At 35.8% G+C, this 27,883-nt stretch overlaps 1 protein-coding gene across 23 annotated transcripts in view; it reads right to left on the reverse strand.

Moving 5' to 3' along the window:
• PTPRD (protein tyrosine phosphatase receptor type D) overlaps positions 1 to 27,883 on the reverse strand; it is a 1,298,969-nt gene that overhangs the window by 200,518 nt on the left and 1,070,568 nt on the right. For all 23 annotated transcript variants that reach the window (XM_069776173.1, XM_069776170.1, XM_069776168.1 and 20 more), the window contains 2 exons: positions 23,838 to 23,983; positions 18,870 to 19,011 (listed from right to left, as the gene is read on the reverse strand). In XM_069776173.1, the coding sequence (XP_069632274.1) occupies positions 18,870 to 19,011; positions 23,838 to 23,983 (288 nt within the window). The remainder of the gene's footprint in view (positions 1 to 18,869; positions 19,012 to 23,837; positions 23,984 to 27,883) is intronic.

Below are 27,883 nucleotides of genomic sequence, written 5' to 3' on the forward strand. Positions count from 1 at the left end.
GTAATACTGGAAGTATCTTTACAGACAGCTAGAAAACAGCAAATTGTTTGCCTATTTATGGCTACCCTTCCACAAACACACAGAAATGAACCTTTATTTCAGAAAATAGGAATTTCACAGATAGAGCTAGCCTCTATAGCAGTTTTAAACAGTTGAAGAATATATGAAAACAAAGACATTCTGTCCCTGAGATAGATAAGACATTTTTGTCATTGTAGATATAAAATATTTACTAATTTTATTTCCTCATACATAAAAAATCCATATAAGGAACAAATAGTTATATGCACATTTGATTGTGATTTCCAGATGGAACTAAACTGATGTAATAACTTAAAATAATTCCAATAAAAAGACGGCAAGCTGTCAGAATTTCACCTTAAAACAGTAGTAACAACTGTAAAAAAGTTTAAATTTGGGACTCATGGTGGAGAATAATATGCAAATTTTTTTAGCATATTCTATAGGATAGGTAGTATACAGAGTAGATGCTTTGAATTAGTACCCAAGGAAAGTAAAATGTTTAAAGCTGTGTTTAATACTACATAGACTTCAAACACCTTGTTTCTATTTCAATATTGCCATGGCAAATTCTGACAAGTTATACAATCCTCCTGCTAGACTCAGAAAGTCCAAGATAAAGAATCTACTGCCATTACTTTAGTTAGAGGCAATTTTATTGACTTTCTTCATAGTCAGTTTTTATTTGTAGACAATTTAAAGGGTCTCAGAGAAACTACAGTGTAATATGGTTCTTTTGGAGCCTATTCACCAAAGGAATTTTTTATTCTTTAGCCCTGAACACCAAGTCTTTCAGCCCACTTATGTCTATTGGATTCCTCACAGTCATCAAAGGAAATGTTAAGTTTGACAGCCAGGCTCTGTGGCTAAAGCACACACCTTCCTAAAATGTGATTAATTTTACAAGAAAAACAATAAACATCATGGTCACGATAAACAGACAGAAAACTCCACTGTGAATATCTTTGTATTTCTCATACGTGGTCAAATTAAACCAACATTGGTTTGGTGATTTTATGTCGGTAAGGAGCTGGCAGAAGAGATTGGAATGTAAATTTCATATTCAGAACTTCATGAACTGTATAAACCTTTTTTTTTATCTCTGCCAAAACCCCAACTTACAGGGAAGAAGATGCTACAATATTTAATAAGGTCAATTATTTATTTAACTGAAAATGTAGTATGTGGTAGTTTATCCATTAGATAATAGAAGTTATTCAACACATCTTGAGAAAGTCTTGAATAAGAATCTTCCACTCAGTACTCACATGTGGTATACCAGTTTTTCTCTAGCTATCTGAAATTCTCATTCTAGTTTAAAGAGAAAGCTGCCCTCCCAAAATCCAGAACTACAGCAAAACCTGTATGATGGCTGGGATGGGTGATAGGCCTACCACATGTCTGTAGCAGAAACTTTTTTCTCCGGTAGTTAACAATCCTTTTCCAAACATCCACCTAGTGTCATTTGAGGCATGCCAAAACTGCAGAACTCTCAAAGAATGGGGGAGAACACCTAACTTCTACATCTTGGAAAATACACACACCTAACAAATTTATGCAAGTAACGTTAAAAGTGGGCAATTTAAAGCAAATCAATTGCATCAGCAGCCAAAGTGGGAAAACAAGAGTAAGGCTTAAGCACTTAAGTAAGTAAGTTTGTTATCCATTCCTATATTACCATGTCATGTTATAAAACAATGTGGCCAAGCACAGAAAGTGCATCCCCTAACTAGCTAGCAACACTAACCAGACTAACCAGTTCTGCCATTGACTAGCCCTGCTTATATTGGCCTTTTCAATAATAGAAGGATTTAAGTGCAGCAGTTGCTCAGATAACAATATCATGCTATTGGGTGTCTATTGTGCTTCAAATATGGTTCTGTTGATATGTTCTGCCACATCCTGAAACTATAGGCTGACAACAATTTATGTAGAAAAACTGAGCATAAAAAGGGGATGGTGAGAAGAATCCCAGCCTGCATTCATAGCTTGACCATATGAAATTAAAAAAAAAGAGAGAAAATAATTACTTTTGCCCAGAGTTCACTCTCCTCATTTGCATTAGTAATGTTATTTTACTTAATGTGTAGGAACTGCATTTTACTTTACCTGGAGAAATGTGGTTTTGGATTTTTTATATTTATTTCTTGAGTAACAAAAATAAGTTGTCTAGCCTAATTTTCTTAAGATGAAATAAACTTATTGTATACTATTTCGGACTTGGATGAACTTGAATTCCATTCACTGATACCCATTCCTAGATTCCACTCTCAGGATTCTCATGTCTCTTATAGCAGCTGCCACTTCACAAAACTGTGCCAGTCTTTAAAAGCTAAAATGAAAGAGCACTAGGGATCTCTACTGTAGGTCTTAAATTATTTAATAAATGTCCTTTTAATGAGAAAATTCCTTGTAATTACTCTAGTATCAAGCCATACTACATCCCAAATGAAAAATAATTAGTTAGCAGTTATTCATTAAACTCACCAAAAAAAAAAAAAAAAGCAATAGCCAAACTCTCATGCACTACTTATTGTGATCATTCTGTCAAAGTCAATAAAATACTCCTAAAGATTAAAAAGAAGCAATACACTGCTCACATTACTTACTGGCTTTGAGACAGCAGAGACTAAGTTGCCAGGATACAATATGCACCTGAAGATATCACCACTGATTTTGCAGGATAACAAAATCTCTACTGATCTGGTGTGCAGCAATGAAAACATTGGAGAAGTTTCCTGTTACTCAGAGTTTTATCTAAATGCAGTATCTAATACTTTGATCTTAAATATGGTAGGAAATGTCATAACAGAGGACAAACCCTAAATTATTTAAATCTTCCTGTGGGCACTTAGGTTATATCTCTAGTAAAGATAAGTGTATGATGGAACAAGGAGTTTAAGCAGCTTGTCCCAATTCTTATTACCAGTAAAAAGGAAGCCAGTAATTCAAATTAATTCATTAAATACTTATTAAATAAAGTAGATTGGGGAAAGAAGGGGAAAATGCAGATTGCTTCTTTCAAACATTTTTTACTGTTCAAGTTAAAAAGCACCTGACAAAAACCAGTATTTTGTTTCTAAGAATAAAATTTTCTGTATTTTAGATTGCAGCATCTACATACTTTTTCTAACCTCCAAAATGTTTTTTTTTATTATTATTATTTTTTCCTTTGCTCTTCTTGCTTACCCCTAGCCTGATGCTTTGTATTTACAGCAAATTCAGTTTTATTCACCCCACTCCTTCTCTAAGATACCGTATACGCTGCAGACTATGCCCATAATAGTTCTATTTGCCTGTGGTATGATGATAAAATATCCCCAACTGATGCAAATGTACCAGGAAAAAATAAATAAAGTTAAGTCTTTTCTAGAGCTATTCATATGGGTAAGACCTCCTGTGGCTGGAACAAGCAATTTCAGTGAGGTGGGGCTGGAATAAATTATGCCCCCAAAGATTTTTAGGTATAGATACAGTAGCAAATTACTCCTCAACTTCTTTTGTCAGAACTCATTTTTTTGAAGAGCGGTAAACCCCATAATGTCCAAATCACATCCATTAACATCCCAGCTGATGGTAGGATCGCTCTTTCCCTCATCCCTTCTGTAACTCATAGTCAGTTTGTTACCTTTAGTTTACCTACATGTTGGCATTTGAGAGACTGTTTTTATTTTTCTCAGTCTTACTGCACTGCTTTGATAGACTATTGTATTATACTGTACTATATAAGTAAGACACAATAATAGTCTTCAACTTTTTGTATATTGTACTATTACTCTCATTTAATTTTAAACATAAATAGAAAGGAAAAAAATACCTTAACTGCAACAGGAAACACACAAAAGAGATCTGAAATCTTTCGACAGAAAACAAAAAGCTTCTTAAAAATACAGAATCTACCTTCTGCCCTTCATTTTCACTGCTTCATTCTCCCTTCATCAGTAACCTCTGCTGAAAAACAACTCTTTTAATTTTCTCCTTTATTCAGAAGGTTAATTTCACAGGGCACAACAAATATCAAAGCCATCCACCTTAAGCACACACAAAACCGGTATATGTAAAATTTGGTGATCTCTATCCAAATGTGACTACCTACCTACTTAGTCACTTAATCATTTGAGAACTTATTTTAAAATTTAAAATTTTAAAATATATGGACATGAAGTCCTTCTCAAATGATGGTATAACAGAGAATTGCAAAACCCCAGAAATTTCCTCCACAATATGCAAAGAAAGGAAAACCAAATCTTCTTAGTATGACATTAAATATTCATGCTTTCTTCAAAGAATTGGGGTAAAAATTGCTTATAGTGCTTACTGGAAGGCTCTTATGCATCAGGACTGATGCAATTTGCAAGTGTAGGCAGCTTTTTGGGTTCCAAAGAAATCTAATGGAGCAAGATGGGAGAGGGTCACTTGGGAACCAAACTGATGGTAAGTCTAGGAGTGAAAAAATAAGGTGTCACCCGCTGTGAGGAATGTTGCTGTTCTGTTGGGAGTTGTGTCTTCACATGTGGTTAGGATCCATACAAGCAACAGCAGAATCCCAGTTCTTCCTGTTCTCTTGAGAACAAGTCATTCATTGACCACTGACCTAACCATTTATCTTGTCTCCAGGATAAAAGCTAAACTGCAACCTTTTCAACATTCACTTTTAAGAACAAACCACAAGTGACTGCGCTAGAGACGCCTTGTGAAATCTACAGGAGGTAACCGAAGAAATGCATTGCCAGGACAACTTTCTCCTGTTAACTTCTTGCCTAGTACAAGGCATGTGAATTAACTTGCTAGCAATCCCATCAATAGAAAGGATTCTCAACCAGGTGGTGAAGATGAAAACAATGAAATGTTGGTTATGATTCTATCCCTTGTTTAAAAGAGAGTAAGTGGACATGTGACCATCAATGGTCTTTGCAGGCGTGATGAACTGAGGAAGAAATCACAGCATCCCTTAGTAAAATTAATCTTATTTTTCTTGCCAGTCTATCAGAAATAAAAACTTGAGAAAAAAAAAACATGTGGCTTTCTTCTCTTCCTTTAATAAACATCGGCTTTGGAAAGGAATGAAAGTAACTTCTTACCGCTGGACAGATGGATGAAAGAGTGGACAGAAGAGCTGGGACTCAAACATTCTCTCACAGGAGGAAGACGGTGCTTGCTACATTATCTTAATACTCTGCCCACAAAGAGTGCTTACATGGTCTAAGACAAGAGAACTAGCCAACTCTAAAGGAAAAACAAAGTATTGTTTGGGAGAAAGAAAGCAAAGCATATAGAGGTACGAACAGTCAGAAAGAACTATCTGCCTGTGAGATTATAACCATGTACTTACCAATTTCAGCAATCTCATCTTTTCGTCTATATTTTAAATGCTTAGAAAATTTAAAAAGTTATCAAAATTTTAAATTGCTATTTGTTTTTCACCTAACTAAAATGTCCTTACACTATAGAATTGTCTCATAGTGAGGACCCTTGAACTACAACTGCAGTTATCATACTGTAACTCGCAGATGTATTTGAATGAATTTCCAAATGCCATCAAGCCAAAACTGAGACCAGCTAAACTTCTACCAGTTTTTGGTAAAAGAAAACAATGAAATGAATTGTCCCTTTAGCAAAGAACCCTCAGCTCTTTGCTCCACATATCAGATTTTTCCTAGCAATAACTTTGGTATAGACAGAAAAAAAATTAAATCAATTATTGACTTTCATGAACACAAAATTAAGAATTCATCACTCAAACATTACCAAAAATGTTGCACCATTTTAGGTGGCTCTGAGTTTCACCACTACTGACATCTAATGCTCGAAAGCTAAATTTAATGACTGTACCCAAAAGTTCATGATGTGTATACCAGGTTTAACAGGATTCCTAATAGAATCAGTATTCCCCTTTCTTTAATGAAACATGATCATTTCACTGTTTATTTTAAGCAGACAGTAAGTCATAAGATTAATCAACATGACTGAGATACTAAGAAAATGGAAAAAACCCCACCTTAATAACATTCACAGAAAAAGTAAAACTAATTCTACTGTAAACCAAATGACTACTCTATAATTTTTAAATACTGTTCCAGGAGTACTTAAAAATATTAAAACTTGCATTTAACTATAGGAATTTTATCAGTACTCATTCTCAGGTAATTCTTTTGAAACTTTCTAGTTCTTCTTAATGAATAGGGAAAAAAAAAAGAAAACTCAAGTCCTACAAGATCAAAACCCATAAATTTTAATCATTAAAACAGTTAAATTATTTTTAAACTTAGCTCATGATTTCAAAGATACACATTAACATTTTCTGAGCACATTGAAATGACTTCACTACTGGGAGAGTGTTTTTGTCCCCCCCACTCTTATAAGCAGAAGTGAATTAAACTTAGTTATTATAGATCTACTAAAACCAGAATTTATTTATGGCATCATCTAAATTTTTCTCCCTTCTCCCAGTTCACCTTAAAAAAACTTGACCAATCATCATAACTTCTCTGCAAAGCAGAATTAGACTTATGTTTCAGGCACCAGAGCCTAGAACAATCTATATTAACAGCTGAGAGTAAAAGCTAAACTGTCCTTAGTTATGTTCAGCCTCTACCTTTCCTTCTGTTCTTCCCTCCAATATGAAATCGGCAATAAATCTGTCCATGAGGTTCTTAGCTCTATCTTCTTTGTATTTTTAATCTAAAAATCCAGTCTCAAAACAACTTGTACCAACTGATGTCCTATCACACCCTTCCCCTTTTCTCATGCAATAAAATCAATTTCTGCAAGTGAAGAAATTACACTAGTAATAAATATCTAAAACATCACCTTGTTTATTTGACTCACTCATTAGAAAGAAACTCTCTATAATACACAGCATATGCACCGCTTCCTATTTTTTAAGAATGCCGGAAGTTTCAAATGTACATAAAATTTATTTTAAGTATTAATGTATCTTATAATATTCTCTCTCATGACTTAGCCTTTAGCATTAAGGCTAAAACCACATAGATTCTTGAACTCTATGGGCTGAGTTTCTGAAGAATCTTGCTGCAAACAAATGCTACATTTGGAACACGTGAAAATTAGGCCACCTTTTAAGAATATCTACTTACATGGCCACTTGAATTTAGGCAACTCATTAAACAACAACAAAACCTGCCTCCCCCCCGCCCCCCCGCCATGTGTCTCATATTAAGATACCTTCAGGACTCAAGGAAAAAAAACCAAGAATTTTGAAGTGTCTAAGTATCCTTAGAAACACAAAGTGCTCAGTATCCATCAGAGGAACTACCAATAAGCCTAAATTTAGGTTTCCAGATTTGAAAAATGTGAATGCTACAGCCTGACACTTTTTTCTGCTTTTTTTTTTTTGTTGTTGTTGTTTTTTTTTTTTGTGGTTTTGACATTTTGCAACTAATGACCAAACTCAAGATTTGACTGATCTGAAGTCCAGCTAAGAAGACCATTTTCTCACTGACTTCAACGTACTTTCAATGCCGTCCTCTGTCTGCTATATGAAACACACCACAACAAATGATTGCTTTTGGACTTACTAATGGCTTTTCTGCACTTGGCTTCATCTTCTTGCCATAAATCAAGTTCCAAGTGACAGTAGCTTTTTGCAAAAAAAAATCCCTGGCAACTTCTCAGCCTCTCAATTCGCTTTCCTTGAAAGTCATTTTGCTGCAGGTATAATGAAGAGGATTCCCCAGATAGTCCTCTTCCTTATCTATACAGCCAAACCCAAATAAATCTCTGTGTGAACATTAAGATAGAGGGTGTCTATACAGATTTGTTTATCTTAGGAGCTGGGCTGATAATGCCATTTAAGACAAGATGATATATTTTATGAAAATAAATTACAGGCCTAGTGAAAGCATGGCAGTGCAACAGCTGAAACAATGGAATATGTGGGAGCTAAGATGAGCTTTTGAGCTTGGTACTAAGCTAGAAGCATTGAATTTCAAATTATTAAACAGAAAATGTTCTTTATAACTGTCATTCATAGCAGTTATCATAAAACATGGATTTCTTTACAAGGATATTCACAGTAATGAAGAACAGTTCTTAGCCAAGTTAGATGGGATACAAAAATATGGCTGTACTGTTCCAGGACAAATTTCTTTTTGAAAGGCAGGGAATATGCACAGAAATTTCATGTTCAGATAAAAAAAAAAAACTTACACTGATTGAACATTAAGGGAATTGTGAAGCTATCATGTTTATTGTTCTCCTTTAAGTGATCTTTTTTAATTACTCTTTAGAATAGAATAGAATAGAACAGAACAGAATAGAATAGTTCAGTTGCAAGTGACCTACAATGACCCAACTGCCTGACCACTTCAGGGCTGACCAAAAGTTAAAGCTTGTCATTAAGGGCATTGTCCAAATGCCTCTTGAACACTGACATGCTTGGGGCATTGACCATCTCTCCAGGAAGCCTGTTCCAGTGTTTGACCCCCCTCTTGGTAAAGAAATGTTTCCTAATGTCCAGTCTGAACCTCCCCTCGTGCAGCTTTGAAACATTCCCATGCATCCCATCACAGGATCCCAGGGAGAAGAGGTCAGCACCTCCCTCTTCACTTCCCCTCCTCAGGAAGCTGCAGAGAGCAATGAGGTTGCGCCTCAGCCTCCTTTTCTCCAAACTAGACAAGCCCAAAGTCCTTAGCTGCTCCTCACAGGACATCCCTTCCAGCCCTTTCACCAGCTTTGTTGCCCTCCTCCAGGCACATTCAAGGACCTTCACATGCTTCTTGTGGGGCCCAGAACTGCACAGAGTACCCAAGGTGAAACCACACCAACACTGAATAGAGTGGGGTAACTTTGACTGGCTGGTCATGCTGTGATTGATGCACCCCAGGATGGGGTTTGCCCTCTTGGCTGCCAGGGCACACTGCTGACTCATGTTGAGCCTGCTGTCAACCAGCAGCCTCAGATCCCTTTATGTAGTGTTGCTCTTCAGCCACTCTCCCAATTTAGTCTTGTGCCCAGCATTACTCCATCCTAGGTGCAGAGTCCAGCATTTGGACTTGTTAAATTTCATGCTATTAATCATTGTCCAATGCTCCAATCTATCTAGATCCCTCTGCAAGGCCTCTTATCCCTCAAGAGATTCAACAGCACCTCCTAATTTGGTATCATCAGCAAGCTTGGCTAATGGTGCATTCAACTCCTGCATCCAGATCATTGATAAATATATTGAACAGAACTGAACCCTGAGGAACACCTCTGTAGTTTCCTGGGTCTTCCCTCATACCCTTCTCGTAAACTGGAGTAACATTGGCTAGCTTCCAGTCAGCAGGGGCCTCCCCACACCCCCAAGACCTTTGGTAGATGTCAAGTGGGGATCTGCTGTAACAACAATAATTCAGATAACAACAATAATTCAAATATACACTGTTAAGGCAATTTCTCCTGAAATATGTCAATGCTATGAAACACCACTGTGTCATAAGCCCAGATTCAGGTGCATTGATGGTCCTAATGAAACACCTGGCTCTAATCAGTGCTTTTTGACTGTATTTGACTGAAAAGCTTATTGAAATGCTTCCACTAGAAAAATTAACTCATTATTCTGTTTTGTTGTTGTCATATTAAGCATGCACTGACACTGTACATCACAAGATGCATTCAATATAAAAAAAAAAGCTAAAATGCTACTATTACTAGCTAACATTTTACATCACTGTAGATTCTTTGTAGTAGTTTTACAGGAAATCATTTTAATGGAGTAATTTAAATCACAGTGGACTTAAGTCACAATTTTGCAAATGATTTATCCGTTTGTAAGTAAAGACAAAGAAATTCCATTTGCTACTGAACTAGTGAGTGGTAACTTTAGTAATGCATCTTTGACACAAGGATAAATGGAACAGTAGTAAGTCAGCTGCAGAACTTCACGTCAGTTTACAGAAAGCACTGAAATACCTGAAGTTGATATATATCATAACAGGATTTTATATCCTTCCTAAGCCTTAGAGTATTCATAAAAGTTTCTCCCTCCCCATAGAGCCACTTAAATCACAGTTCTTTCAACCTCCTACCACACTAGTGCAGTGAAACCTCCTTTGCTTTGTTGCATCACTTAAAAGTCACTGCTTCAGAATTGTTTTATTACTAGTCCTGATAATAAAAATATTTTTGCTTTGACAAGACCCATTGAATTTCAGCTTCTTTTTAATGTTATAAGTTTGTCAAAAATATTTAAAATATTTTTGTATGTATTCTTTTTAGTTTTTGCTTCCTATGTCAAATCTTAGAAAACTTAGCAATCACAGTAATAAATGCTATTTTATGACCTATTGCCAGGCTAAGCAAGCTGAAGTATTACATAAGTTTTCTTTAATTTCTAAATTACTCTTCCAGATATATGTGAAAAAGCATTCTTACTAGGCTTTTTCTGTATCTGAAGATTAGCACTTACTAAATTAAAATGGATTTAATTTTACTGTCACTTCAGTACATTAGTGTCAAACATGTCCTACATTTCAGCAAACATTTCTGTCATCCTAGTGGTGCACTTGATAAGACATGAGCATTCACAGAAACCACTAGTCTGGAAAGCTGAAGACATTCCTACTACATGAATGTGTTTTTCTCGTAACTGCCTTGGTTTTATTATGGTATATTAGGCATCTCATAAGAATATCTGCTGTGATAACTATTAAATTGAAACTATCAAGTTGCTAATACCACTGGGTTTCTTACTGATATGCTGACTTTGTCAGGGGTTGAGCAACTAATCATCCTATCATCTCCTCAACCAGATAATCTCTAGAATTATGTTACTTTTTTTAATCAGTATGAAATATTGACATGAAAAAATTCAGTAGAATTCTGCTGTCAATTTTACTTTCATGTTGTGCAGTAATGACAATTACATTGCTAATTAATATCATGAGTTTGTTAAGTGAGTGAACATACAGATAGATAAATTGCATGCAGAACTGAGGCGACAGATTACAATAACAACAGGAAACATGGCATTTGATTAATTGCATTGGCTTTCATTAGGCATTGGCTTCAGTTGAGACAGTGGGTTTAGGCCATTGAACAATGAAAGCTTGCATAATTTTAAACCCCAATACTGAACCGATAGGACTGTACACAAGGCCAAGGGCCTTAAATGCATGCATAACAACTAGTGCCAGGAAAAGTGATGGCATTCTAAAAATTCTTGGTGTAAGAAAAACTATTTTGTACTTATTTTTTGTATCAATTAAAAAGGACAAATGCCCCATCATTTTACAAATAGATTAAAAAACAACACAATGCAAATCTGAATGACAGTTTTATTTAAACTGAACTACCTTACATCCAGGCAGAAACTGGAAAAAGTTAAATTTTTTTACATATGCACATAGACACATAGCGCTGCAAAATATCAAAGTTATAACACAGAAGTCTAAAAAAACCTATCCTTATTCAGAACAGCTAGCAGTTGCACACACAGTTGATGTTCTGCCTTTTCTTGTAGAGAACATTAATAATATTGTATCTGTGTTCTGTTTATATCTATATCTGGGTCAGTCTTTGAGGAACCAGATCAAAATGGTAACCTATTGTATATAGCAGGTCATGGCTCTTCAGAGTTAGGAAATTTCATTTTAATTCTGTGCTTACAACACCTGATACTGGTTCTGCAAGGACAGACTGGCAGAAGAAATATTCCTCCTCCCCCTACTAAATCCTTTCTCATTGTTCTCATTGTCACTTTTTTCTGACAGATTTCTGATGATTTGGCGATGCCAGTCTGGGACAGGGGACTGAATCATCATAGGTATCAATGAGCAGTAAAAAAGTATAAAACAAACATGGTTGAAAACTGATCTGCTCAGGATGGCTTAGTTTGCATTTTCCAAGTGGCCAACATCATATACTCACTCTTGTTATCAAAAATGCCTGTAACACCATATACAGTCATTAGACACTAGAATGGGAATACCCAAATGGGGGTCATGCTAAAATTAGTCATTGAGCTGTTGTCTGAAAGTATTCAACAGGTGTACATTCTTAGCCAAAACTGTCCGGTGAAGAATTCTTTCAAGCTAAATGGAACTGCTCTCCTTTTGTCCAGTATTATTTCAATTCCTCTTAGATCACAACAACTGTCAGACAACTATCTATGAACTAGCACCCACAAGTTTCTTTTCTTTCATAGAAATATAACAAGAGCAAATATGATATAGTCTAGCCAGCTTACTGATTTCAAGCCAATGTTTATCTCTTAGGACCATCCATACTGCCCTAAAAACACCAGGCATAAATAATTTTCTACTACTGCTAATATTTCAAAACCTAAAATTGATCCCATGCACATGCACAAATATATGAAACTGAACTGGATAATTTTATAGCATTGCATATAAATCAGAGACTTGGCTGGATGAAATTCAGTGACATGAAATTCAGTGAGGAACGGAAGGAAGAAAAATAAACTTTTACAAAGATATATTAATAGCTGATATTACTAGCTGGCAGCAGGAAAACTTCCTCCATATATGTTCATTGAGCAAATACAACTGAACAATCAATCACATTAAAAGAATATGTAGGACAACAAAGAGCTGAAAGAAAAATCAAAATCAAATGAGTAAAAAAAATTGTGAAGAATAAAGTTAGGACAAATTTCTCAGAAAAATCTGATGACTATGGGTACATTAAGACATCTTAAAAGGTCTTATAAATTGAGCAGCCTACTCTTGATTTTCCAGAGTAACTAATCTCTGAAAGTCTTGACTACAGGAATTTACATTGACAATCAAGAAATTTGGGACTGCTGTTTCATTAATTTGTTTAAAGTGACTGCTCTACTTTTTGGAAGAAGCTTTCTAACATATAGCTTTAAATTTATAATGACTGTAGCAAGTTCTTTGTAATAAAAAGGTGTGCAAGAAAAGGGAAAATTTGTACATTTTAAACTAAGGAAAAAAAATGTAACCAAAATATTCACTGATTGAGGAGAAAAATATATTTGATAAATTTTGCATCTAGGGACATGAGTAGAAATATAAAAAAGTATTAATTATAAAAGACATGAGGTGAAGCAATTGCCAGAAACTTTTTACAATACTTACAGCAGTAATTGAATCATTTTCATATATTTTAAATGACTACAAACATAGCTTTTTAAAGAACTACACAAAAGTCAATAGATAACTGTGAAATTAGTAAGATCAAGTGTATACACACAGAAGTTGAAATCAATATCCTGCATCATATATTTACAGCAATAGACCCTTATAAGTTTACTGATTGTTACAGAATTTATAAGGTGCACTATTTTCTAAACCATTAACATTAGTTACCACGTATATGCCTGCACTGCAAAGGAACTTAAAACACACAGTAACTTAGAAGTCAGCCATGGGAAATGGACCATGTATTTCACAAAATTATTCTTTCGTATTCTGTTCCGGCTAGTGGTTAAATCCTACCACACCATCTTTATAAAAATCAAGAATTTATTAAGTATTTCAAATTATACTGCATGGAAGGCAAATGTTTTATTTGCCCAACATACATTCACATACCCAAAGAAAATATTTCAAAATAGTTTCAAACATTACAGCTAAATAATTCTAAGTCTGTACTACTTTGTAAGCCATTTCAAAAAATATGCATGCCATACTACAACCACCTGTAAGGGTTTTTTTTAAGCTTTAGTTGTATTGGCTACATCTCCTTTTGTTTCACTATTTCACAAAATCCTTTTGCGTGACTGTCAAGCAGCTGTGTTTTGTTCCTCAATCTTCCTTGAACAGCTCCCCAGGAGAGACTTTACAACATAAACTGCAAAGTACTATTTTCACAGCAGGAACAACAGTGTTACTCTTCAAAAAGAAGCATAATAAAAACTGGACTGTAATAATGATGCTAATTCTGGTCACAAGGTGCTACATATAACTTGATCACTGAAAGTTCAGGAAGTTTTGCGAAAAGATACTCCTTTGGCTCTTCAAAAGTCTTCTGATGCAATATAGGTTTGCGATAAATGTCTTTCCAGTGTATGAAATTTTTGCACAGGTATTTTCTTGCTTTCCTTGTTTCTATCCATTCCACTTTCAAAAACCTGTCCTACTAGCAGCCCCCTGGCAATAATCACTGGGACTATACAGCAAACAGTTAAGTCAGATAAACACTGGTATACATCGTTTATACAGGTCCAGCTGGAACACTGCAAATTTCTCTTACCATGCGGCTAATACCCAGAATATGTACGGTCGTTCCTCCCATTCATCTAGAAATGAGAGACATCCCACAGCACATTTTCCAACATTATAGCTATGCCACTCCATTTGTCTAATTTCCATGCCCTCAAAGATAGCTGTCCCAGATGACAGATTACTTCAAAATAGTTCCTTCTCATTTCAGTACTACTGGGTACACTGAAAATACAGGAATGAGCTTCTATTATCATTGAATCTATTGCTAGCAGCGGAAGCCAAAAATGTAGCACCTTGGATGCATAATGTCTGGTTTTCGGACATTTGGGGCGGGGGGGGGGGTGTTTTGTTTTGTTTTTAAACAGTGTGGAAATGTTCTGCACTTGTAAGAGTCTAACAAAAATAATTTCTCAGCTCAATCTCAATCTCTGTGTGTATCAATGGACAGGGAAACACTGTTCAGTAAATATTTCACTTTTTATTTATGCAGCAATGACTGTTTGACGTTAAATCAATCACTTTCTAAAAAGCATAAAAAGGAATAACTGCCCTAGGCACTTCACATCATAGAAATTTTACTTTAATTCTTCCATCTGTATACAGTGCCCGTGCTACAAAGATGCTATATGTCAATATTTTTATAATGCACAGTACAATCAACAACAGTAGAGAAAACTGTGGGCTGAGAAAACTAACTGCCTTCTGTTTAAGCGGTCTGTGTAGTCTCTCTCTTTACTTCCCAGACAGCACAGAAAACAAAGCAAAGATAGCGATAGTAGAATGTACTTAGGTATTCTGCTCTACTGGACCTTCTCCACCCTTGCTTAAAACCTGCACTCTTCTGTGCTGCAATCATATACCTTCTCAGGAGGTAGTTGAAACTAAGTTTCTTGAGGTCCTTATAGTCTTGGCAGAACTTTATGAAGGAATAATAATCAAAAAATCATTTAAAAAAAGAAAAGCAGAATTCCTTAAAATTTATGGCATGAAATTGTTGGTGATTTCTCTGCTAGAAGGAGGCACCTCATTTCCTCCTTCCTTGAATATTTTATATACTTGCATATGGCGCCAGAGTCCTTGTTCTATTGCCATGAAAGATGTCTGTTATCTACCACTTGCAAGACCAAAAGACAGAGTAAGGTGGCTTTAACAAGAGATGAATGGACAATAAAAGCAAAGCTATTCCATCTCTGATGTCTTCAGAGTATGGGAAGATCCTACACTTTATTGTCTTTCATTGCCTATTGAACACTGATAATTTTGAATTAAAGAATCAAAGCATTGTTCCATTCATACGGTTCTCAGCACAAATTTTCAAAATGAAGAGCTCCAAAATAAGTATCATTGACTCCTCTTGTCTGGAAGGAGACTTCCAGACTTCTCCTTACAAGCCTTGTTTCTCTTAAAATACAGCATTTTCATGTGGGTGAATCTGTCCTGGAAAGCAGTCACCTCCATTATATACAGAAAATCAAAAGCAGTTTCCGTTTATATCTCAGACATTCACTCTTGGTCCAGACTGTCACAATATTCAGCCTAGCAAGTAGAAGTTTAGCCTGGAAGGTTTCCTGATTTACCCTGGTAACAGAAAAAAGGCCCAATACTTTGTCTCTGCTAAGGCCTTGAAATGTTACCATCTGTAGCTGCCATTTCTGCCCTTTTTCCTTCTCACACTGTGAAGTTGCAAGACCCAGAAGCTAAAGACTCCATTTATATTCATAGTTCTTAGAGACCCAAGTACTACAGATTGGTCCTAGTGTAAGAACCTAGAGGAAACAGGGTAAAACCTGTAGTGTATAGAACTACTGTTAGTCTCTATTGACACAGATAGAAAAACTGCCAAGTTTGGCTCTAAAGATTTCTGTGCTGGACAAATGATTTAAACTGGATTTAGTGAAACAAACAAACAAACAAACAAACAAAAATGAATATAGGTAGATACTTCAACTCCTGGGAACATCCTGATTTCACCAGCATCCCATATTAGGGTTGCAATACTTGTGGGTTAAATTATGGGTAAACTCTGATTTCCTCCCCAGGGTGCCCTCTTGCAAGAGGCACAAATGCCAAGTTGGGTCTGTGATAGCACCATTATGGAAAGATTTGAAGAACATACGAAACTTATGTATCTTCTGCAACCCTGAGTCACACACATGCCCCAGGGAAGAGTAAAGCCTAAGTGGACCACAGATCCAGCTCCACTCTGTTTTGCATTTGATTATGTCGGTTAATTCCTATTCACATCTACGATCTATTTATTCCTATGGCAGCTATGTAAGACACAGTGACACTCTTTCCCATGAACGCATAATCAGATGGAGTGTTTTCCACAAGGCTACTATTGCAGACTGTACAAGATGAAGATTTGTCTAAGTTTGCAAAATAGAAGCTTATAATAGAATTACTTATCTTCCAGGCTATCGCCCTTAGCACTGAACTATCCTTTGTCTTGGAAAGCAATATAGCAAGTTATTGAACATATAGCACTTCAAAATTTTAACCCTGCCAAAATTTCTTTACAATGCCCTGTTACTCTGCATGGTCCTTGCTTTCTCTGATGTTACCCCTTTTTCTAATTCTACAGTCCTAGTATGTTCACGAATTCTCCTATGTTCCCAGTTTCAGATTAAATCCATGAACCTATTCCTGGGGCCAAAGCATATGCCAGCAGTTGAGAAAGCCATATGTATTATGGCTGGAAACAAAACACAATCTTTAATATTTCATATTTTTTAATTAGATGATTAATTTTTAATTAAAATTTTAAATTTAAATTAATTAAAAATTTAACTTCATAACTAATAATGGACATTTTTGTTCATCATTTGCATATGCATATCATTATGCATGGTCATTAAAACAGGATCTGATGCTAGTGCTGTCTGAAGTAGCATTGAGCTATTTGAGTAAGAAATAGGCAGCAGAGCCACATATGCCTTACAAAAAATTGATTAAATAATCAATAGAACAAGCAAAGAAACAGATCACATTTTACAGTCAGTTTTGACACTCAAGACAACTCCTCCACCTTTTTCAATTGGTATGGCCCTCAGTAGAGACACGAGGACTATTGCTTCTTCTCTACAAACCCACAAATGAGAACTTTGGTTGGTTTAGAACGGTATCTTTCAAAACATATACATGCACATTTCAAGACTAGAGAGTCTTGTAAATACATTTCAAGAAACTCTGAAGACAAAGGATATTTCTTACACCTGACTTTTCACATTGTTTTTTGCTCCCCCCCTCTTTTCCAATTTCCCTTTAGTTTACAAATCTTTTAATGCAGTATGAAAATGTCATTTTATGTTCAACAACATGGAAGCTGTGCATAAAAAGTGCTTCTATCACTCAATAAAGGGAAAAGCTTATCTAAGGGAGTTAAGAACAGATGCTGTTAAAACATGAACCCAAGTATCAAGCTTCCCGTTTTCATTGGTTAGACTGGGAAGAATTTTTAAAGACAACAGAAGGAACAATCATGGCATTAGAGATAAAAACTTTAAATATGAAAAAGATTTGCTTACACCAGACTACCTCTAAGAAAAAAATACATATGTACTTAGTGTTATTATTTGTTATATATGTACATAGTGTTGTTAGTTGACTCCAACAGTAATGCCAGGGCTGTCCATACTGATTAAAATAGCAAACAGAAGTATGGAAATAAATCTTTTATTTTTCTTTTTTTGAATGAAAATCCAACTCCAGAGAAAAATAACAGAAAAGAAACCTCCTTGTCACCCTACATTTGTTGGGATAGAAGGATCAAAAAAAAATTTAAATTATGTATTTTACAAATTTTCTTCTAAATTCTGTAAAGCTGACTAGTCATCTTCAATTCCTATAAACAGGCCCCTAGCAGTTAATTCTGCAAATCAAGTAATGCCATGTAATATCACAATACAGTAATCTGCAGTCATGAAAGCAACCCTGCAAACTGAAGACTGTGATATTTCATGAAGTGTCTCCAAATCTAGTCTCCATTCATCTGTAGGTGACAGAATGAAACATTCACGTCATTTGACTACTAGTATTTACTCCTCTGAGTATTATCTACACAGTAGACTCGGCAGTACATTCATATCCTCACCCCTGAAGGATAGTTGAAAAAAGGGTTTTTGTCCTTTACTGTATTCAAAAACTTCTTGCCAAAGTAAGAATACAATTCAGGTGATGTATATTTGAAATGGAAGAAGCCCTCCCCTTTTTTATGTTTTTTATCTTAGGGGGAAAATCTTGTAGCAGCTTAACCTCATCTAAAAACCATTATGCAACTTTTCAAGGTCACTGTTAATTGGGCAAATTTCTGTGTAAATGCTGATCACACAGAGCTAAGCTACCCAAGACAGCACTTAAAATGTAAAACAAATGCATTCATAAAGCATTGGGTTTTGATCAATAATTGATATAATAACCTGTTGTGCGTGGCACTCCTGTTTCATTTATTTCTTACTTCTGTTCTTCACTCTAATCTGCCACACCCCACATACTCACATTACCATCTTATGGTCAAAAATCAGAAACACAATATTCAAGTATTATGTGAAAAAGTTTGTATTTAACAGCATCAGGACTATAACAAAGCTCATTTGGAAAGACCTGTACTTACCTTTCCTGGAGAGAAACCTCTCTTTTACAACAGCATAACACTTTCAGCTCTATGAATTAAATTAGTTATGTTTAGGAAGAACTTACCACGTAAAACAGTGAGTCTTGTGGACACACTTATTTCACCAACACTATTGGAAGCCACACATTCGTAAATAGCTTCATCTCGTGGAGTGCGCAGTGGTTGTATTCTGAGAACTGATCCAGATCCATCATCAAACTCTATTACCTATAGAAGGAAACAAAAGCTGTCACAGATGTTGTAACAAATGCCTATCCCTCAGTTAATCTGTTCATGAGCAGTGACCTGTTCGTATTCATGTCATCAAAGCCAGGGTGTTTTTTCAAATACGCGTACCAGGACAAATTCCACATAGATGGGCAAATGTCTAAGTGGCAATGCCTTGTAACATACATTACTGTTCAGTGAGTATTCGATGGCCACTCTAAGCTAGTTTCAAGAAAAGCCAGGATGAAAAACGAAAACAAAAAACCCTCAGCTAACAAGGGCTGTAAAAAAGGATTCTGTAACTTAATGCTCTTTATCCTGACGTTCACCACCAATCTCTCTCCATTCCCTTAGCTTAAGTACTCTACCTTCAAATGCCAGTTACATTCATTTTAATTGCTGCAGGCTATATTCCCACTCTACTCACAGAGTACAGTTCACTCATTCATTTAGCTCCAAAGTGAAAAAGGGTCAGCAGTTCTCAACAAGGTAGGACTACTCAGTTTAGCTATGCATTTAACCCCCATAAGGTAAGTAAATTTATCCAGCAATGTATTAGAAAACATGTGACCCATTAAGAGACTAAATAATAAGGCTAAACTTTAAGGTTTAGTTTGTAAATTGCAATATTTACAAAGAAACATTAATTTTCATACAAGACAGAATTAATCGAATGGCTATTTCCTTCCGCAGTCAGAATCACATCAGATATTGGTGAGTACTACAGCACTCCAGGCATTGGAAAAGCCTTCCTAAGAATTAAGTAATAATATAAATCGATTTAATCTACTTTAAAAAAAAATTATTTGTCAATAATATATGTTAGTAGTACCATCAGGTAAATGGCACCTATCAAGAAAGGACAGTCACAATTATTAATTTGTTTTTACAAAATAATTAATATTTGTCCATAATCTATATATACCTGCACAAAACAATTTACATATATGCATATTTGCACACATGCTTGTATCTGTTTGTCTAACTTACACACAAGTAATCTACTAGATCTCTATATTTGCTGAGAGTAAGAGAGAAATAAAATACAGGGATGGGAACTATGGTTATATGCCCATTATCTTCCCATTTGTATTGTAGGAATTGCTCAGTTTCTTCTTAGCAGTGGGAGAGGTCTAAGAGGAAATAAGATAATAACCTTTTTTTTTCTGAGAAGAAATTGGTTTGATAACTCACAGGCTGTATTACTTTTCCTTGTTCTTTAAGTAAAGCCATTGTCCTAAACAAAACGAGACAACACAAAATCTCCATCTGACCTTAGCATAAACAAAAGAATAACTAGAATTCTTGATAAATTGACATTTTTTGGGGAAAGGAAAATTTCACAGTCTTAAAGCAGACAGACTAATGATTTGTAGATAAAAAATGAAAGCACGGGATCCAAATAATCACTATTGTTACACTGAAAAATAATATTCTTATTGTTTAAATTTGAATGCTGAATAATCCTAGCTGCATGGCCAATAAAAACAATTGCAGCAGATTGGGTTGGGCATATATTGCAGAGATTAAGTTTCAAGTCTGGTGTCTCCAAAATATGTATCATAAAATGGATTTGCTTTTCCTGTGATGAGTTCTCCCCTTTCCTGCATATCACATAGCTAATTCCTCTGACTCCCACATCTACTGAATGAATTTTTTTTTTAAAAAAGCACAGAATTTTGAATAAAACCAGCCTTATGCCACAGGGTAGAATGGTGAAATTTTTTGAACTTGTCTCCTCCCCCACCCCACCCCACCCCCGTTTCTCTTTAAGTTCCTCTTAGAAAGACTTCTGAGTAACTTAGATTTTTCTAATTCATATTATTTGAATTGATTTGAAGCAAGGAGAGAAAAAAGTATCCTCCTGTATCATGTTCATTCAAAGCATGTACTTGCAATACAAAGAAAAGATGAAAGATTAATAGCGAAGTCCCACAAAGTCTTACTGTAGCCTTCAATTTCACAAACAATGTATAGCTCTCACGACTATTCTCACTCATTTGTGAGAATTAGCCTGCAAGCAAAAACATTCCACATTCAACAATAATAATCTTAAAATATATAAACAAGCCACTGTCCTGATTTCAGCTGGGATAGAGTTAGTTTTCCTTCTAGCAGCTGGTATAGTGTTATGTCTTGGATTCAGTGTGACAAGAATGTTGATAACACTGATGTTTTCAGTTGTTGCTAAGTAGTGTTTAGACTATAGTCAAGGATTTTTCAGCTTCTCATGCCCAGCCAGCGAGAAAGCTGGAGGGGCACAAGAAGTTGGGAGGGGACACAGCCAGGGCAGCTGACCCAAACTGGCCAAAGGGAATATTCCATACCATGTAATGTCATCTCCAGTATATAAACGGGAGGGAGTTGGCCTGGGGGGACTGCTGCTCGGGAACTAACTGGGCATCAGTCAGTGACTGGTGACCAATTGCATTGTGCATCACTTGTTTTGTATATTCCAATCCTTTTATTATTACTGTCATTTTATTATTGTTATTATTATTCTTTCTTGCTTTCTGTTCTATTAAACTGTTCTTATCTCAATCCATGAGTTTTACCTTTTTCCTTCTGATTCTCTCCCCCATCCTACTGGGGGGCGGGGGGAGGGGGGGGGAGTGGGTGAGTGGCTGCGCGGTACTTAGTTGCTGGCTGGGGTTAAACCACAACAGCCACTGTCAGGAAAGGGAATAAAATATTTGTTCCCTCATTGCTAGATAAGACAATTGCTATGTACATCAAGTTTCAGCAAAAAAGTTCAGGTTCCCTATGAGAAAAAAAAGTCATGGCAAGGTTCATGAAATACTGTAGGAGGCTGTCCAAGTTTATTGGAGGGGAAAAAAAAAGTAACCCCCAGCATCCCTCGGAAAGCATGTGGATTAGATGACCCACTTAAGTCCTTTCCAGCTGCATTTACTAGGCTTCTATGAAGACAGATGGCCAGGTAAAACATTTCCATGTCTTGTATTACTAAGTAATAAAAGTCAATGATATATACAAAATATTAATGTGAAAGAAGAGGAAAGTATGCCCAACTAACTGTTCTCTTATTGGTGCAGTTGATAATCTCAGATGTTTCTTGTTTCCTAAATGTTCCACGTGTCTTTTCTGAATTTCGTTTCTATTGTCGTTCTGTTCTTATTTAGAGATTCTACAGCATGAGTTAATGGCTTTACTTTGGACAGGAAGGAAAGATGCTTAAAATATTGCTGTGCTCTGCACACTTTATAACTACCCTGCTCAGCGGTTATAACAAAAATTATAAAATACTTGGCAAGTGTTTTCTATTTCTTTGAATTACATTCCATCTCACTTGGTTATACAGCTTCAACAGTCCACTGAAGGCATTTTTAAAACATTTTAAATTTTTTTTTTATAGTTCCTTCAAATATTTTTTATGGAAATAAAACTGTTTTATTTTTGCTTATTCTCCCTAAAAACAGGTACATACACACATAGAGAACAATATATGAAGCAAATAAACCATGACATATTGCAAAATAAAACTAAATCAACACAGTAAACATGTACCTGCCCAATCTTTCACTGTTTAGAACTCACCTCAAGTGAAAATTTTGTGACCAGAAGGGATAAGTTGTGTAGAGTTTATGACAAAATTTCTAAGTTAATCCCTCTAGCTAATTACAGCTCTCCATATGCTCTGCAAAGTGCAAACAGTTCTTGGCACTAGGAGGTCACATTCAAATTCATGCTTTTATTTCTTATATTGCAGTAAATATACAAGCAAAGAATTATATTGTTATATTGGTTAATGAACAAATTCCAATGCCTTTAAATATTTTTTGAACAAAAAAGGAGTAAAGAAAATTTAGCTTATTTAAGAAATGCAGTTCTTTTCTGCTGATGTGAATCTAACCTGAAAGCCAGGGCAAGCAATCTTCCCAAATACTATTAAAAATTAACACAGAAGACTTTAATATTCAGTCAACTTTTAATAGGTATATCTTAGATCTTCACTCATAAAATTTGTCACAACTGTTTTATATACAAATTAGTCATCTTCCAAACAGTTGTTTTCTTAATGCAGAAGTCTCTCATTTAATATTGAAAACAATGAAGAGACACAGTGAAAATTATACACTCTTAATGCAAGTTTTGGTATCTATTCTACAAGCCTTCTCCCATTTTCTGAGTTTTTTCTTCATGTTAAAGGTCAATCCATATGTGGTATTAATTGTTCCTGCCAGTAAAAGAGGGAATAATATTTGTTGTCTTGTTTCACCCAAATAACCAGCATGCTTTGAACAGATTATCTTCACTGTTTCCTTTAACCGAAGGTAGTGGAGAGAGGAAACAGCTTTCTCTAAAGCCTTTTCCTAGGTTATTGTTAAGAAAAGAATCAAAAGCAAGCAAGTTTTACATTTCCTCTTCAGCAGCAGGAACTACAATGTCCTTTTCATCTCTCTCTGCAACAGTGGTAAGCAATTGTGGCAGCAGAAGCAGTAGCAGCCTAGGTCTGTTCGATGCACACTGTCCAAAAGGACATGGCTTGTTCTCTGGAGACAGCAATCACTGCTCAAATAATTTTCCCCCATCTCCTCCATGGAAAAGATAGCAGGCTGAACAGAAGCACATCAAAGTTCCCCGGTTACATCATGCTAGTTTAGAAAACAGCAGTAGCAATTTTCTCTTTAACAGCGCTATGCATAACCAGTTTGCAAAATAAAAACTTTGCAAGACTGCTCCCACCAAATTATCCCCAATAGTCATAGCTATATTGCTTAATCACTGAAAATAAACCATACATATTGGGATTAGAAGCGAGGTTGCAATTAATGGTTTTCAGAGGAACAGAACAATGGACCTAATACCTCAAATCTCTGATTGCTGACTTTCTTTCCCTTTTTGTTCCAGACAATTTTAGGTCTTGGATCTCCTGTGGCTTGACAGATGAATGAGGCGACTCCTCCAGAAACCCCCGTCTGGTCAACAGGAGTTCTTGTAAACTTTGGTGGTGCTGAAACAAACAAAACAATTAGCAAAATTAATCTAAGCAGGAAACATAAAAAATAAGCCATGTCAAGATTACAAAATGAAAAAAGAAGGAAATAGTGCGGGTTTTTTTTCCTCCAGTGACAGTATTCACCTGCAAGAGAAAGCATTAAAAAAATAACTAAAAGGTCAGGAAAGCACCTAGAGATTTTACTAGTGAAATTTATATTAAAACAGAAATCTAATAGCATCCAAATACCAAGATCAAACACTATATTTTATCACCATTATAAATAAAAAAATCCAATTTGTCTTCTGTTGCAAAATAAGCTCATCAATCAGCTGCAATAAGATCATGATTCATGTCTTGATGTTATGATCACAGGATGTCATGAAAACAGGATTCCCACCTTTAAGCCATTAAAATCAGTGACATTTAGGAGAAAGCATTAGTAAGTTTGCAGTGGTGGAGGTAAATGACTATGTATTAAGAGTCCACACAGAAAGACTATAAGAGAAGAGAGATTTATGCTTGGGCACAGTTTCACGTATAGCTCCTGTTCACTCCCAAATTATTCTACTCTGTCAGAAAAAAAGAAGTGAAAAAAGATCCAACTATTTCAACAACAGGAGAGGAGAGAGAAATAGACAAATCATTTTAAAAGCAGGAAAAGGCATTTTAGTTAATTATTCTCTTTCCTTCGATTTCTGTTACAACATAGTTAAAATTAATTTATTAGCCTTGTGGTGAAACAAAACTTTCGAACTTACACCAACACAAGACATGACTTCTAAAGATTTAATATAAAAACCTATGACATTATGCCTAACCACAGTACAGAAATGTTGAAGAGTGTCTGTAAATATTTACATCATTCTCTTTCCTAGCTGAGAAATTTTTAGAGATCCAATACATTTTAAGATGCTGATTTAAAAGATACGAAGTGAATACTTAGGGCTAATAAATGATAAAGAATCCAAGTCTTTGCTATATTGCTATATAGTCTTTCTCAGTTTTAAGTTGTTATATGTAGTTCCTTTATAGCAGCTGTGGCAATTCATTTTTGCTCTCAACTTTCAGCAGACAGCTCCTTTCCATTCTCAACTGCTCTTCACTTCTGATGTCTAACCCCTTATTCTGCTGAACTGGTCTTTCCACAGGCAATACTTCCAGTCAGCATGTTTATTTAAATGTCAGAAACCAAGCAGACTACAAGTATGCATATATGTAACACTGGAAGAAATCCTAAAATAATTTAAAATGCCAAGAAAATGTGATGTGGCCATTATTATAAAACAAAGTCAATACATTGTTGTTACATTGTTACATGAAATACCAGAGCGTGCAGATTGTCCTAAGTTTATGAAATGAATTGAGTCTTTTTTTACCCTGTCCCTAACGTGTAACATACCAATAACAAAGACAATTTTTTAAAAATGCAGTAAAAATATAATGTTCCTGAAAATCTGCATGCTTTTTTCTTTAACAGAGATGTCAGGTAAAATTATTATTGCTCAACCTTCCAGAACGCTTAGGGGTCCTTGAACTATCTGCTGTGCTAATTTTGCCTGGTGAACATATACCTGAAACCAAATGCAACAGCAAATCTGAGCACAGCAAAATAGTGTGCCACTGCTGCCATGGGGAATTTATGAAAGAACTTCTCTGATTTACCAAAACCATGGCAAATAAAACACACTTAGAGCAAAGAAACTAAAAATCCTTTCCCAAGTCACAGGCTTTATGCCTGGACCACAGAAAAGACAGAAATGTATTCTGATGAAGAGCATCTGGATTTCACCAAAACTGTTAGCTTTGAATCCTTTTCTATGCATATACTAACTCAGCGCTCTGATATGTAAAAAGACATGACTGAATCTGATATTCTTATATTCTGTGGCACAAGTTGTGATTGTGTGCCATCAAGTGAAAAATGATGCACTGCCATTCTCTTTTTATTCTTTTTGACATTTTGTGAATTCAGTGTTGAACGTCAAACAAACGAAAGAAAAACATTGTGTGGGCAAGTCCATAAGCACAGAGTTACTATGCATAGTAGCTCATAGGCAGCTTTTAAATTCTAAATTTATGCCTCACTCATACATTCAGTGACTGCCCAACTGATAATTTCAATATCCATGAAGTAACTTACTCCTGTAAAGACAAGGTCTGTTTTGGAAAATTTGCGAATTTTGCCATGCATTACAAGGGTCAAGGACGGAAAGCAACTTAATTTAAGAGCCATGCTGTGCATTCATTCCTGCAACACTACACTTAACTATCTTGGGACCAGGAGAACTGCAGATTTTTAAACAACACACAAAACAAAAGCAATGAACAAGCAAAGACTGTGTTGAACTAAGTTAAATTAGCTCTGAAAAAAAACCAAAAACCCCAAACCCAAACCAAAACTAACCAACCAACTGAAAAAACCCACCATATTCTACTACTAGGTTTTATGTCACTGCCAGTCACCATGATACCTATGGCTGGCATGCTTTTACTAATATGCAATACATTCTATTAATGATAACAATAATTAAAAGAAGATAAATAAAGGGGAATCCCTTCCCTCCTTATCAGACACTCAGAGACAAACACTCCATTAGTGTTGTTCAGGTAAACACAAGAGAGCTTGCACTAATTTACACCATATGACAATTTACCTTTCCTACTGCTTCTGAACACAAAAGAAACAAACAAAATCCTCCTAATCTCCAACACTCTGTTGTGGTTTAACCCCAGCCAGCAACTAAGCACCACGCAGCTGCTCACTCACTCCACCCCCATCCAGTGATAAAATCGGGAAAAGAAGTAAAACTCGTGGATTGAGATAAGAACGGTTTAATAGAACAGAAAAGAAGAAACTAATAATGATAATGATAACACTAATAAAATGACAACAGCAGTAAAAAAAGGATTGGAATGTACAAATGATGCGCAGGGCAATTGCTCACCACCCGCCGACCGACACCCAGCCAGTCCCCAAGCGGCGATTCCCCGCCCCCACTCCCCAGTTCCTATACTAGATGGGACGTCCCATGGTATGGAATACACCATTGGCCACTTTAGGTCAGCTGCCCTGGCTGTGTCCTGTGCCAACTTCTTGTGCCCCTCCAGCTTCCTCGCTGGCTGGGCATGAGAAGCTGAAAAATCCTTGACTATAGTCTAAACGTGAATTAGCAACAACTGAAAACATCAGTGTGTTATCAACATTCTTCTCATACTGAACTCAAAACATAGCACTGTACCAGCTACTAGGAAGACAGTTAACTCTATCCCAGCTGAAACCAGGACACTCTGAAAACTGCAAAGCTGTTTATCAAATAAACCACATAGCAGTATTTTGGAAACTAAAAATTTTCCACCAAACTTAACTGCTGTTAGAGGTAAAACCAGTTTTCTGATGATTCCTTTATCTAGGACTGGGTGAAATCTGGTAAAGGACTGTAACTGCCATCACTCTTTATGAAAATTGCTTACTAGCTTCTGCAGAGCTCTATCTACATAGTGGAGTTGCAGAAACAGGGCTGAATACCTAATGTGGCTTTGGTAGCTACCTGAAGAAGAACAGTATTTTTCCAGTCCTATGTGAACTTTTGCTGGACTGACAATTAGTAAAGCTGTTGTTTTTTAACTAACAACACTTGCCAGAAAGCATTAGAGGCAAAAGACAAGCACAGTTGTTACATAATGATGTGATTCCCTATTTGTAGACATTTTTCAAGAAAAACAAGGTTTTAAGATTGTATGTAAGGACCACATTATTGTATGTAAAGACTGCTAATTATCTACATCAAAAAAAAGCTTCACATTCCACTATAGAAGGGAACCGTGATGATGTTTGTTTGTGTTTCACTTAGACCATAATCCAGCTGAAAAAATAAGGTATGTGGCTGGTCAAAGTTTCCTTTTGCATAAGTA

The sequence above is a fragment of the Haliaeetus albicilla genome, chromosome Z (assembly GCF_947461875.1).
Source record: "Haliaeetus albicilla chromosome Z, bHalAlb1.1, whole genome shotgun sequence".
Taxonomy (NCBI): domain Eukaryota; kingdom Metazoa; phylum Chordata; class Aves; order Accipitriformes; family Accipitridae; genus Haliaeetus; species Haliaeetus albicilla.